This window comes from Mobula birostris, chromosome 16, assembly GCF_030028105.1.
Source record: "Mobula birostris isolate sMobBir1 chromosome 16, sMobBir1.hap1, whole genome shotgun sequence".
Taxonomy (NCBI): domain Eukaryota; kingdom Metazoa; phylum Chordata; class Chondrichthyes; order Myliobatiformes; family Myliobatidae; genus Mobula; species Mobula birostris.
The window spans coordinates 78,886,630-78,899,131 of NC_092385.1; the positions used below are offsets into that span (position 1 = coordinate 78,886,630).

A 12,502-nucleotide genomic window follows, 5' to 3' on the forward strand; every position below is an offset into this window, starting at 1 on the left:
CAACTCTGATAAAATGTTTTGTAGAGCTTTTGTCTTAGTCGCCAACTCAAAGGAGGATGGAGCTTCACATGTTATTCTTCACATGTTCCTTATTCTGATTCCGATTTTCCATAATATCTGTCAAAATGGCTGTAAACAGATGCTCGATTTAGCCAAGTAAAAATAATTAACCAGTCCAAAAATTAAACTGTTGTTTAAATTAAAATAGGAACTGCTGATCTCGTGTGTATCCAGACAACTTCGCCATTCCTCCTTTAGATGACTGGCATAGTACCAAAACAAACTTCTATTTTCTGTGAGGAAACTAGACTTAAACCACTTATGAAAGATAGATACAGAACTATCATGGATAAAAATATTTCTTTTTAGGTCAGACTTATCATAGAATAGATAGATTACTTATTTATTTAAAAAAATTGGAGGGAATGGTATTATAGATTACAACAAGGGATTTATCCATTGCTAGCCTACCCTAGGTAATTGCAGTGAGACTTTTAACTTCAGGAGTCTCTGGAGTCAAAAAGAAGTATTCCACTTAAGATAAATTTGGGGTGAATTACATTTAACTGAGTTCTATCACTTCATATTGTCAAATCTTAAGAAAGGAAGGAGAAACACTAGTTTTCAGAGGAGAAACACTAGTTTTATTCTGAAAGCTATTGGAAGAAATAAACCTATATGTTTCATAAATTATATAACTTTGATGTTTACTTGATTGTTAAAATTTTATAAATTTTAATGTTAAAATTGGACTAATTGTTATAAACCAGCAGCAACAGATATGAAACTGAGACAGAGTTATAAACAAACCACGAAATTTATTAACCACTGCTCAAAACATCGAAAAGTAAACAAACGACTAACTTAACCGGAAGTTAACAGTTAGGCAACCATATCGAGCAAACAGTCAAACTTATAAACTGTTCTTAACAAGTTCTCATCCAAGCACAGACTTAAAGTGGTAAAGTCAAAAGTCCATTTAATTTATACAGTCATTAAGGAAAGACTTCCCCGAAACAACGATTCCTTCGAAGTAATGACGAATCTGCCGATCACAGCCGAGAGAGGCCTTGTCCGAAGGAATCACAAAGAAATAAAGGAACCGACCTTTTGACTGGAGGGTGGTCACTGCACAAACCTTTCTGACCTTGCAGGGTTTAACTCAAATGTGCAAACCACAATTCCCGAACAAATTCAAAAAGGTCGATCATTCCCAAGACGCTGAAGGACATTAACTTTACCCAACTCTGGTAATGCCTTCATTCTCCGATACTGGACTGTAAGGGAAAAATAAACGTGCAACAAACAAAACCGGTGGTGTCTCCAAATATCAGACCGGCAACAACAACGTTGCACAAAAGTAAAAATGAGAACTGCGTCATAGTGACGGGCTTTGTTTAAATATCGTTTGGAACATGCCATCACGTGACATAACATCACCCCATGGTCATAAGACAATTACATCATGCCCATCACGAGATGTGTAACATAATAAACAGTAGAAACAGTATACAATGTATAGTTATTTAAATACAATTTAAAATCTTTTTTTTTTATATACCCCTTAGGATCGACCATTATCTGCCAGAGAACGAAGGAGATTGAAACAATCTCGAGAAGAGTCTCCTTATTCAGGTATTCAGAATCAAAATCAGAATCAAGTTTAATATCACTGGCATATGTTGTGAAATTTGTTGTTTTGAGGCAGTACATTGCAATACATAATAATAAATTAGATTTAGATTATGAGGACACTCAGACCTCGTTTATTGTCATTTAAAAATGCATGCATTAAGAAATGATACAATGTTCCTCCAGTATGATATCACAGAAACACAGGACAGACCAAGGCTAAAACTGACAAAAACCACATAATTATAACATATAGTTACAACAGTGCAAAGCAATACTGTAATTTGATAAAGAGCAGACCATGGGCATGGTAAAAAAAAAAAAAAAAGTCTCAAAGTCCTGATAGCCCATCATCTCACGCAGATGGTAGAAGGGAGAAACTCTCCCTGCTATGAGCCTCCAGCGCCGCAAACTTGCCGATGCAGCACCCTGGGAGCACCCGACCACAGCCAACTCTGAGTCCGTCCGAAAACTTCGAGCCTCCGACACCGACCACCGAGCACCATCTCTGCCGAGCGCTTCAACCCTGCCCTGGCCGTCGAGCAACAAGCAAAGCCGAGGACCCAGGGCCTTCCCCTCCAGAGATTCTGGATCACACAGTAGCAGCGGCAGCGAAGCAGGCATTTCAGAAGTTTCACCAGATGTTCCTCCGTGCTCTCACATCCGTCTCCATCAAATCAGGATTGTGCACGCCATCCTACTTGACAGATTACAGATATTCATCACTGGAGTAGCCGCTGCGTGCTGCGTCATGCCGCCATCTTCTCCTCCTCTCTGAATTACAATCAGAAATATATAAAAATTAAATAAAGTAGTGAAAAAAGGGCAAAGAATATAGAAAAAAAACAAATAGACCATAGAATATAGGAGCAGAATTCGACCATATGCCCCATCGAGTATGCTTTGCCATTTCATTATGGCTGATCCATTTCGCTCTCAGCCCCAATCTCCTGCCTGCACCTCTTATCCCTTCATGCACTGAATAATCAAGAATCTATCAACCGCCTCCTTAAATATACCCAAAGACTTGGCCTCCACAGCCACCTGTGGCAATTAATTCCACATACTCACCACTCTGGCTAAAGAAATTCCTCCTCATCTCTGTTCAAAATGAACATCATACTGAAGCTATGTCCTCTGGTCTTAGACTCCTCCACCATAGGAAACATCCTCTCCACATCCACTCTATCGAGGCCTTTCAACAATCAATAGGTTTCAATAAAATCTCCTCTCACTCTTCTAAATTCCAGTGAGTATATGCCCAGAACATCAAACACTCCTCATATGATAAACCTTTCCCAGAATCCCAGAATCATTTTTGTGAACCTCCTTTGAATCCTCTCCAATGTAAGCACACTCTCTCTAAGATAAGGAGCCCAAAACTGGTCACAGTACTCCAAGTGAAGACTCACCTGTGCCTTACAAAGCCTCAACATTACATCTTTGCTTTTGTATCCTAGTTCTCTCAAAATGAATGGTAACATTGCATTTGCCTTCCTCACCAGCGACTCAACCTGCAAATTAACCTTTAGGGGATCCTGCACAAGTACTTCCAAGTCCCTTTGCACCTCAGATTTTTTAAATTTTCTCCCATTTAGAAAATAGGGTATGCTTTTATTTCTTCTACCAAAATGCGTCATCATACAGTTCCCTTCATTATATTCCATCTGCCATTTCTTTGCCTATTCCCCTAATTTATCCTTCTGTAGCTTCTCTGCTCCCTCAGCACTGCTTGCCCTTCCACCTATCTTCGTATCATAAGACTATAAGACCATAAGACAGAGGAACGGAATTAGGCTGTTTGGCCCATTGAGTCTACTCCGCCAATCATGGCTGATCCTTTTATCCCCTCCTCAACCCCATTCCCCAGCTTCTCCCCATAACATCGAAACATAGAAAACCCTCAGCACAATACAGGCCTTTCGGCCCGCGATCCCGTGGCCGAACATGTACTTACTTTAGAAATTACCTCGGGTTACCCATAGTGGAATATTTTTCGAAGCTCCATGTATCTATCCGGGAGTCAAAAGACGCTATCGTATCTGCCTCCACAACCGTCGCTGGTACCCCATTCCACACACTTACTTTTTGCTTTTTTTAAAAAAAAACAACTTACCCCTGACATCTCCTCTGTACCTATTTCCAAGCACCTTAAAACTGTGCTCTCTTGTGTTAGTCATTTCAGCCCTGGGAAAAGGCCTCTGACTATCCACATGATCAATGCCACTCATTATCTTATACACCTCTATCAGGTCATCTCTCATCCTCCTTTGCTCCAATGATAAAGGCCAAGTTCGTTCAAGCTTTTCTCATTAGGGCATGTTCCCTAATCCAGGCAACATCCTTGTAAATCTGCTCTGCACCCTTTCTATAGTTTCCACATCCTTCCTGTAGTGAGGTGACCAGAAATGAGCACATGTGGGGTTTGACCAGAGTCCTATATAGCTGCAACGTTACTTCTCGGCTCTTAAATTCAATCCCACCGCCATTGAAGGCCAATGCCTTCTGAACCACAGAGTCAACCTGCGCAGCAGCTTTGAGTGTCCTATGGACTCGGACCCCAAGATTCCTTTGATCCTCCACACTGCCAAGAGTCTTACCATTAATGCTATATTCTGTCATCATATTTGACCTACCAAAATGAACCACTTCACATTTATCAGGGTTGAATTTCATCTGCCACTTCTCAGCCCAGTTTTGCATCCTATCGATGTCCCACTGTAACCTCTGACAGACCTCCACACAATCCACAACACCCCCAAACTTTGTGTCATCAGCAAATTTACTAACCCATCCCTTCACTTCCTCATCCAGGTCACTTATAAAAATCAGGAAGAGAAGGGGTCCCTGAGACACACCACTGGTCACTGACCTCCATGCAGAATATGACCCATCTACAACCACTGTTTGCCTTCTGTGGGCAAGCCAATTCTGGATTCACAAAGCAAGGTCCCCTTGGATCCCTTGCCTCCTTACTTTCTCAATAAGCCTTGCATGGGGTACCTTATCAAATGCCTTGCTGAAATCCATATACACTACATCTACGGCTCTACCTTCATCAATATGTTTAGTCACAACGTCAAAAAATTCAATCAGGCTCATAAGGCATGATCTGCCTTTGACAAAGTTATGCTGACTATTCTTAATCATATTATGCCTCTCCAAGTGTTCATAAATCCTGCCTCTCAGGATCTTCTCCATCAGCCAACCAACCACTGAATTAAGACTCACTGGTGTATAATTTCCTGGGCTTCTCTACTCCCTTTCTTGAATAAGGGGACAACATCCACAACCCTCCAATCTTCCAGAACCTCTTCCTTCCCCATTGATGATGCAAAGATCATTGCCAGAGGCTCAGCAATCTTCTCCCTCGCCTCCCACAGTAGCCTGGGGTATATCTCATCCGGTCCCAATGACTTACCCAACTTGATGCTTTCCAAAAGTTCCAACACATCCTCTTTCTTAATGTCTATATGCTCAACCTTTTCAGTCCACTGTAAGTCATCCCTGCAATCACCAAGGTCCTTTTATGTAGTGAATACTGAAGCAAAGTATTCATTAAGTACCTCTGCTATCTCCTCCGGTTCCATATGCACTTTTCCACTGTCACACTTGATTGGTCCTATTCTCTCTCATCTTATCCTCTTGCTCTTCACATACTTGTAGAATGCCTTGGGGTTTTCCTTAATCCTGCTTGCCAAGGCCTTCTCACAGCCTCTTCTGGCTCTCCTAATTTCAATCTTAAACTCCTTCCTGCTAGCTTTATAATCTTCTGGATCTCTATCATTACCTAGTTTTATGAACCTTTCATAAGGTTTTCAGTTCTTCTTGACTAGATTTTCAACAGCCTTTGTACACCATGTCCTACCATCCTTTCCCTGTCTCATTGGAACGTATCTATACAGAATATCACTCAAATATCCGCTGAACATTTGCCACATCTCTGCCGTTCATTTTCCTAAGAACAGCTGTTCCCAATTTATGCTTCCAAGTTCCTACCTGATAGCTTCATATTTCCCCTTACTCCAATTAAATGCTTTGATACTGTGTCCAATCAAGAACCTATCAATCTGTCTTAAATACACCCAACAATCTTGCCTCCACAACTGCCTGTGATAACAAATTCCACAAATTCACCACCTTCTAGCTAAAGAAATTTCTTTACATCACTGTTTTAAATGGATGCCCCTCTGTCCTGAGGCTATACCCTCTTGTCCTAGACTTCCCCTCTTGTCCTAGACTTCCCCACCATGGTATATATCCTTTCCACATCTATTCTGTATAGACCTTTCAACCTTCAAAAGATTTCAATGAGATCCCCCTCTCATCGTTCTAAATTCCATTGAGTACAGAACTAGGGCCATCAAACGTTCCTCGTATGATAACCCTTTCATTCCTGGAATCATTCTTGTGAACCGCCTCTGGACCCTCTCCAATGCCAGCACAATGCTCAAGGTGAGGTCTTACCAGTGCCTTATAGAGCCTCAGTATTACATCCCAACTCTTGTATTTTGGACCTCTTGAAATGAATGCTAAAAGTACATTTGCCTTCCTCACCACCGACTCAACCAGCAAGTTAATGTTTTGGGTTTTTGGCACAAGGACTTCCAAATCCCTTTATATCTCAGATTTTTGAATTTAGAAAATAGTCTGCACATTTATTTCTATCACCAAAGTGCATGACCATGCATTCTCCAACATTGTATATCATTTCCCCCTTTCTTGCCCATTCTCCTAATCTGTCTCCTTTTGCATCCTCCCTGTTTCCTAAACACTCCCTGCCCCTCCACCAATCTTAATATCATCTGCAAACTTGGCAACAAAGCCATCTATTCCATCATTTAAATCAGTGATTCTCAACTGTTTTTTGGCCATGGCCCCCTTTGGAGCTCTTCTCAGGTTCCAGGGCCCCCCTTTCAAACAGGGATACAACGCGAACAGATAGACAGAAAATCATTTATTATTGAACACCAAGAAAACTTGAACATTCCGACATACTGGACAAAACTTTAAAAAAGACAGTATGAAATTAAACATCTATCAGGCCTAATGCAATTCTTGAGCTTGATGCTTTTCTGCAAGTTTCATGATATAGTGCTCCAAATTAGACAATGACAGTGGGAGGTCACCTCTTGTTGCGATATCAGTTCTGTTCCTGGATTTTGTCAAGGAAGCTACCTTGCAGAATCCGCTCTCAACCAAATAGGGAAACTATTGACGCCAATGAAGGCTGCTGCTTAGGTATTTCATCGGTTCAGTTACCAGGGCCCCCATAAACCCTTGGGGCTCCCCTTCTCACGGTTTTCAGTCAGTGGCCCCCTTCAAATGTGTCAGGGCCCCCAAGGGGACCATATGGCCCCCGTTGAGAATGGCTGATCTAAATCATAAAAAGAAGCGGTCCCAACACTGACCCCTGCGGAACACCACTAGTCACTGGCAGCCAACCAGGAAAGGAACCTTTTATTCCCACTCATTGCCTCCTAACAATCATCCAATGCTCTAACCATTTTAGTAACTTTCATGTAATACCATGGGCTCTTAACTTGATAAGCAGCCTCATGAGTGGCACCTTATCAAAGGCTTTCTGAATATCTTAAGTGTACAGCATCTGCTGCATCCCCTTTATCTATCCTACTTGTAATCTCCTCAAAGAATTTCAACAAGTTCATCAGGCAAGATGTTCCCTTAAGGAAACCATGCTGACTTTGTCCTATCTTGTTCTGTGTCACCAAGTCCATAACCTCATCCTTAACAATTGACTCCAACATCTGCCCAACCACTGAGGTCAGGCTAACTGATCTATAATTTCCTTTCTGCTATCTTCCTCCTTTCTTAAAGAGTGGAGTGACATTTGCAGTTTTCCATTCCTCTGGGCACCATGCCAGAATCCATTGACTTCTGAAGGATCTTTGCTAATGCTCCCACAATCTTTAGCGCTGCCTCTTTCGGAACCCTAGAGTGCAGTTCATCTAGTCCGGGTGACTTATGTACCCTTGGGTCTTTCAGCTTTTTGAGTACCTTCTCCCTTGTTATAGTAACTGTACTCACTTCTCTTCCCTCACACACAACAACATCTGGCCTACTGCTAGTGTTTTCCACAGTGAAGACTGATGCAAAACACTCATTCATTTCATTTGCCATCTCCTTGTACACCCTTAATATTTCTCCAGCCTCATTTTCTCACGGTCCTAAATCCACTTTCATCTCCCTTTCATTTTTTTTTTACATGCTTGAAAAAGCTTTTACTATCCACTTTAATATTGCTTGTCAGCTTTCTTTCATTTTTCATCTCTTCCCTTCTAATTCTTTTGGTTGCTCTCTGTAGGTTTTAAAAAGCTTCCCAATCCCCTGTTTTCCCATTAATATTTGCTTTGTTGTATGCCCTCTCTTTTGTTTTTTCATTATCTTTGACTTCCCTTGTCAGACACAGCTGTACTATTTTGCCATTTGGATATTTGTTTGTTTTTGGAATACATCTGCCCTGCACCTTCCTCATTTTTCCCGAAAACTCACACCATTGCTGCTCCACTGTCATCCCTGCAGCAGCTCCTTCCAATTTACTTTGTCCAATTCCTCTCTCATACCACTCCTTTAATCCGCTACATCAGACTTTACTTTCTCCCTATCAAACTTCAAGTTGAACTCAATCATATTGTGATCACTGGCTGATAAGGGCTTTTTTACCTGAAGCTCCCTAATCATCTCTGGTTCATTGCTTAACACCTAAAGTAGTACAGCTGATTCCCAACGACAAACTGCTCTGAAAAGCAATTTTATAGGCATTCAACTAACTCACTCTCTTGAGATCTATTACCAACGTGATTTTTTTAATCGACCTACATGTTAAAATCTCCCATGACTATCATAACATTGTCCTTTTGACACACCTTTTCTATTTCCTGTTGTAATCTGTGGCCCACCTCCCAGCCGTTGCTGGGAGGCCTGTATATAACTGCATCAGGATCCTTTTAACCAGTGGTCCCCAACCTCCTAACCGCGAACTGATACATTGCCGTGAAGCATGCGGTGCAGTGGTGGCCGGAACGCACCCAGCACATCTTTAAGAAAAAAGTTGAAATAAACAAGCTAATTAATTAGGTGCCACCCGGCACGTAAATGTTGACCCAGATCGGAGGCGATTGCCGATTGCGTCGCCTCTGATCTGGGAGGACATTTAACGTGCCTGGCGGCACCTAATTAATTAGCTTGTTTATTTTGGCTTTTCTCTTAAAGATGTGCTGGGTGCGTCCCGGCCACCGCTGTACCACTGCATGCTTCGTGGCAATGAATCGGTCCACGGTCCGGAGGTTGGGGACCACTGCTTTTACTCTTGCAGTTTCTTAACTAAACCCACAAGGATTCAATATCTTACTATCCTGCGTCACATCTTTCCACTGATTGTATGCCATTCTTTACCAGCAGAGCCATGCCACTGCCTCTGCCTGCCTTCCTATTCCTCTGATACAATGTGTAACCTTGGACATGCAGCTTCCAACTACGACCATCCTTCCGCCATGTTACAGTAATGGCCACAGCATCATACCTGACAATCTGTACAAGATTATCCACATTATTTCTTAAACTCCATGCATTGAGATATAACCCTTTGAGTGCTGTGTTTACTACCCATTTTTGATCTTGCATCCCTAATGCACTGATACTCGACTTGCTGGCTGCTATTTTGTCCTATCATCTGCCTACCCTTGGCCACAAAGCCATCAATTCTGTCATCCAAATCATTAACATAATAGCCATAGTCATAGTCATAGTCATACTTTATTGATCCCGGGGAAATTGGTTTTCATTACAGTTGCACCATAAATAATTAATAGTAATAGAACCATAAATAGTTAAATAATAATATGTAAATTATGCCAGTAAATTATGAAATATGTCCAGGACCAGCCTATCGGCTCAGGGTGTCTGACCCTCCAAGGGAGGAGTTGTAAAGTTTGATGACCACAGGCAGGAATGACTTCCTATGACGCTCTGTGCTGCATCTCAGTGGAATGAGTCTCTGGCTGAATGTACTCCTGTGCCCACCCAGTACATTATGTAGTGGATGGGAGACATTGACCAAGATGGCATGCAACTTAGACAGCATCCTCTTTTCAGACACCACCGTCAGAGAGTCCAGTTCCATCCCCACAACATCACTGGCCTTATGAATGAGTTTGCTGATTCTGTTGGTGTCTGCTACCCTCAGCCTGCTGTCCCAGCACACAACAGCAAACATGATAGCACTGGCCACCACAGACTCGTAGAACATCCTCAGCATCATCCGGCAGATGTTAAAGGACCTCAGTCTCCTCAGGAAATAGAGACGGCTCTGACCCTTCTTGTAGACAGCCTCAGTGTTCTTTGACCAGTCCAGTTTATTGTCAATTTGTATCCCCAGGTATTTGTAATCCTCCACCATGTCCACACTGACCCCCTGGATGGTTCAGCACAGACCCCTGTGGAACACCACTAGTCACTGGTAGCCAATCATAAAAGACTCCCTTTGTTCCCACATTTTGCCCCCGACAAACAGCCAATATTCTATCCATGCTTGTATGTTTTCTGTAATACCATGGGCTCTTAACTTGTTAAGCAGCTTCTGGTGTGGCACCTTGTCAAAAACTCTTCTGAAAATTCAAGTACACAACATCCACCTATACTGCCTTGTCTATCCTGCTTGTTATTTCTTCAAAGAATTCCAACAGATTTGTCAGGCAAGATTTTCCCTCAAGGAAACCTGACTTCATCCTATTTTATTATGTGTCTTCAAGTATCCCGTAATCTCATCCTTAAAAATAGACTCCAATATCTTTCCAACCACTGAAGTCAGGCTAACTGGCCTATAATTTCCTTTCTTCTTCCTGTTTTCCTTCTTAAAGAGTGGAATGACATTTGCAATTTTCCAGTCCTTGGAACTATTGATTAGAAACATAGAAAACCTACAGCACAATACAGGCCCTTCGGCCCACAAAGCTGTGCCGAACATGTCCTTGCCTTAGAACTACCAAGGCTTACCCATAGCTCTCAATTTTTCTAAGCTCCATGTACCTATCCAGAAGTCTCTAATAAGACCCTATCATTTCCGCCTCCACCACCGCCGCCAGCAGCCCATTCCACTCACCACTCTGCGTACAAAAAAAAAACTTACCCCTGACATCTCCTCTGTACCTACTTCCAAGCACCTTAAAACTATGCCCTCTCGTGCTAGCCATTTCTACCCAGGGAAAAAGCCTCTATGACTATCCACACGATCAATGCCTCTCATTATCTTGTATACCTCTATCAGGTCGCCTCTGATCCTCCATCACTCCAAGGAGAAAAGGCCAAGTTCACGCAACCTATTCTCATAAGGCATGCTCCCCAATCCAGGCAAAATCCTTGTAAATCTCCTGTTCACCCTTTCTATGGTTTCTACGTCCTTCCTGTAGTGAGGTGACCAGAATTGAGCACAGTAGTCCAAGTGGGATCTGACCAGGGTCTTATATAACTGCGATATTACCTCTCGGCTCTTAAACTCAATCCCATGGTTGATGAAGGTTAATGCACCATATGCCTTCTTAACCACAGAGTCAACTTGTGTAGCAGCTTTGGGTGTCCTATAGACTCAAACCCCAAGATCCCTCTGATCCTCCACACTGCCAAGAGTCTTACCGTTAATGCGATATTCTGCCATCATATTTGACCTACCAAAATAAACCACCTCACACTTATCTGGGTTGAACTCCATCTGCCACTTCTCAGCCCAGTTTTGCATCTTATCAATGTCTCGCAGTAACCTCTACAGCCCTCCACACTATCCACAACACTCCCAACCTTTGTATCATCAGCAAATTTACTAACCCATCCCTCCACTTCCAGGTCCAGGTCACTTATAAAAATCATGAAGAGAAGGGGTCCCAGAACAGATCCCTGAAGCACACCACTGGTCACCGACCTCCATGCAGAATATGACCCACCTACAACCACTCTTTGCCTTCTGTGGGCAAGCCAATTCTGTATCCACAAAGCAATGTCCCCTTGGATCCCATGCCTCTTTACTTGATTCTTGAAAGATGATTACTAATGCCTCCACAATCTCTTCAGCCACCTCTTTCAGAACCCTAGAGTGTAGACCATTTGGTACAGGTGACTCATCTAACTTCAGACCTTTCAGTTTTTCAAGCACCTTTTCCCTAGTAATGCCATTTCACTCACTTCTACGCCTTGACACTCTTGAACATCTGGCATACTGCTGAAAATAGGTGAGGTGATGTTTATGTCCATTCAGAAATTTGATGGCAGAGGGAAAGAAGCTGTTTCTGAAACATTGAGTGTGTGTGTTCAGAGTCCTGTACGTCTTTCTTGATGGTAGCAATGAGAAGAGGGCATGACCTAGGTGATGGTGCTCCTTATGATGGATGTCGCATTTTTTTTTTGAGACGTCACCTTTTGAAGGTGTCATGGATGCTGGGAAGGCTATTGCCCATGATGGAGCTGGCTGAGTTTACAACTTCCTGCAGCTTTTTCTCAATCATGTGCAGTGGTCCCTCCATACCAGATGGTGATGCAACCAGTTAGAGTGCCTTCTACAGTAGACCTGTAGAAATTTGCAAAGGTCTTTGGTGACATTACCAAGTCTCCTCACATTCCTAATGAAATATAGCTGCTATAGTGCCGCCTTTGTAATTTCAACACTATGTTGGACCCAGGATAGACCTTCAGAGATGCTGATGCCCAGAAATTTAAAACTGCTCACTCATTCCACTGCCGATCTCTCAATGAGGACTGATGTGTGTTCTTTCAACTTCCACTTCCTGAAGTCCACAATCACTTCCTTGGTTGAAAGGCATGGGGTTAATGATAAAGCAATTAATGGATAGCCAAATGACCA

At 42.4% G+C, this 12,502-nt stretch overlaps 1 protein-coding gene across 3 annotated transcripts in view; it reads left to right on the forward strand.

Moving 5' to 3' along the window:
* Nucleotides 1–12,502, forward strand: part of nek4 (NIMA-related kinase 4) — a 95,001-nt gene that overhangs the window by 69,795 nt on the left and 12,704 nt on the right. For all 3 annotated transcript variants that reach the window (XM_072280953.1, XM_072280954.1, XM_072280956.1), the window contains one exon: nucleotides 1,569–1,635. In XM_072280953.1, the coding sequence (XP_072137054.1) occupies nucleotides 1,569–1,635 (67 nt within the window). The remainder of the gene's footprint in view (nucleotides 1–1,568; nucleotides 1,636–12,502) is intronic.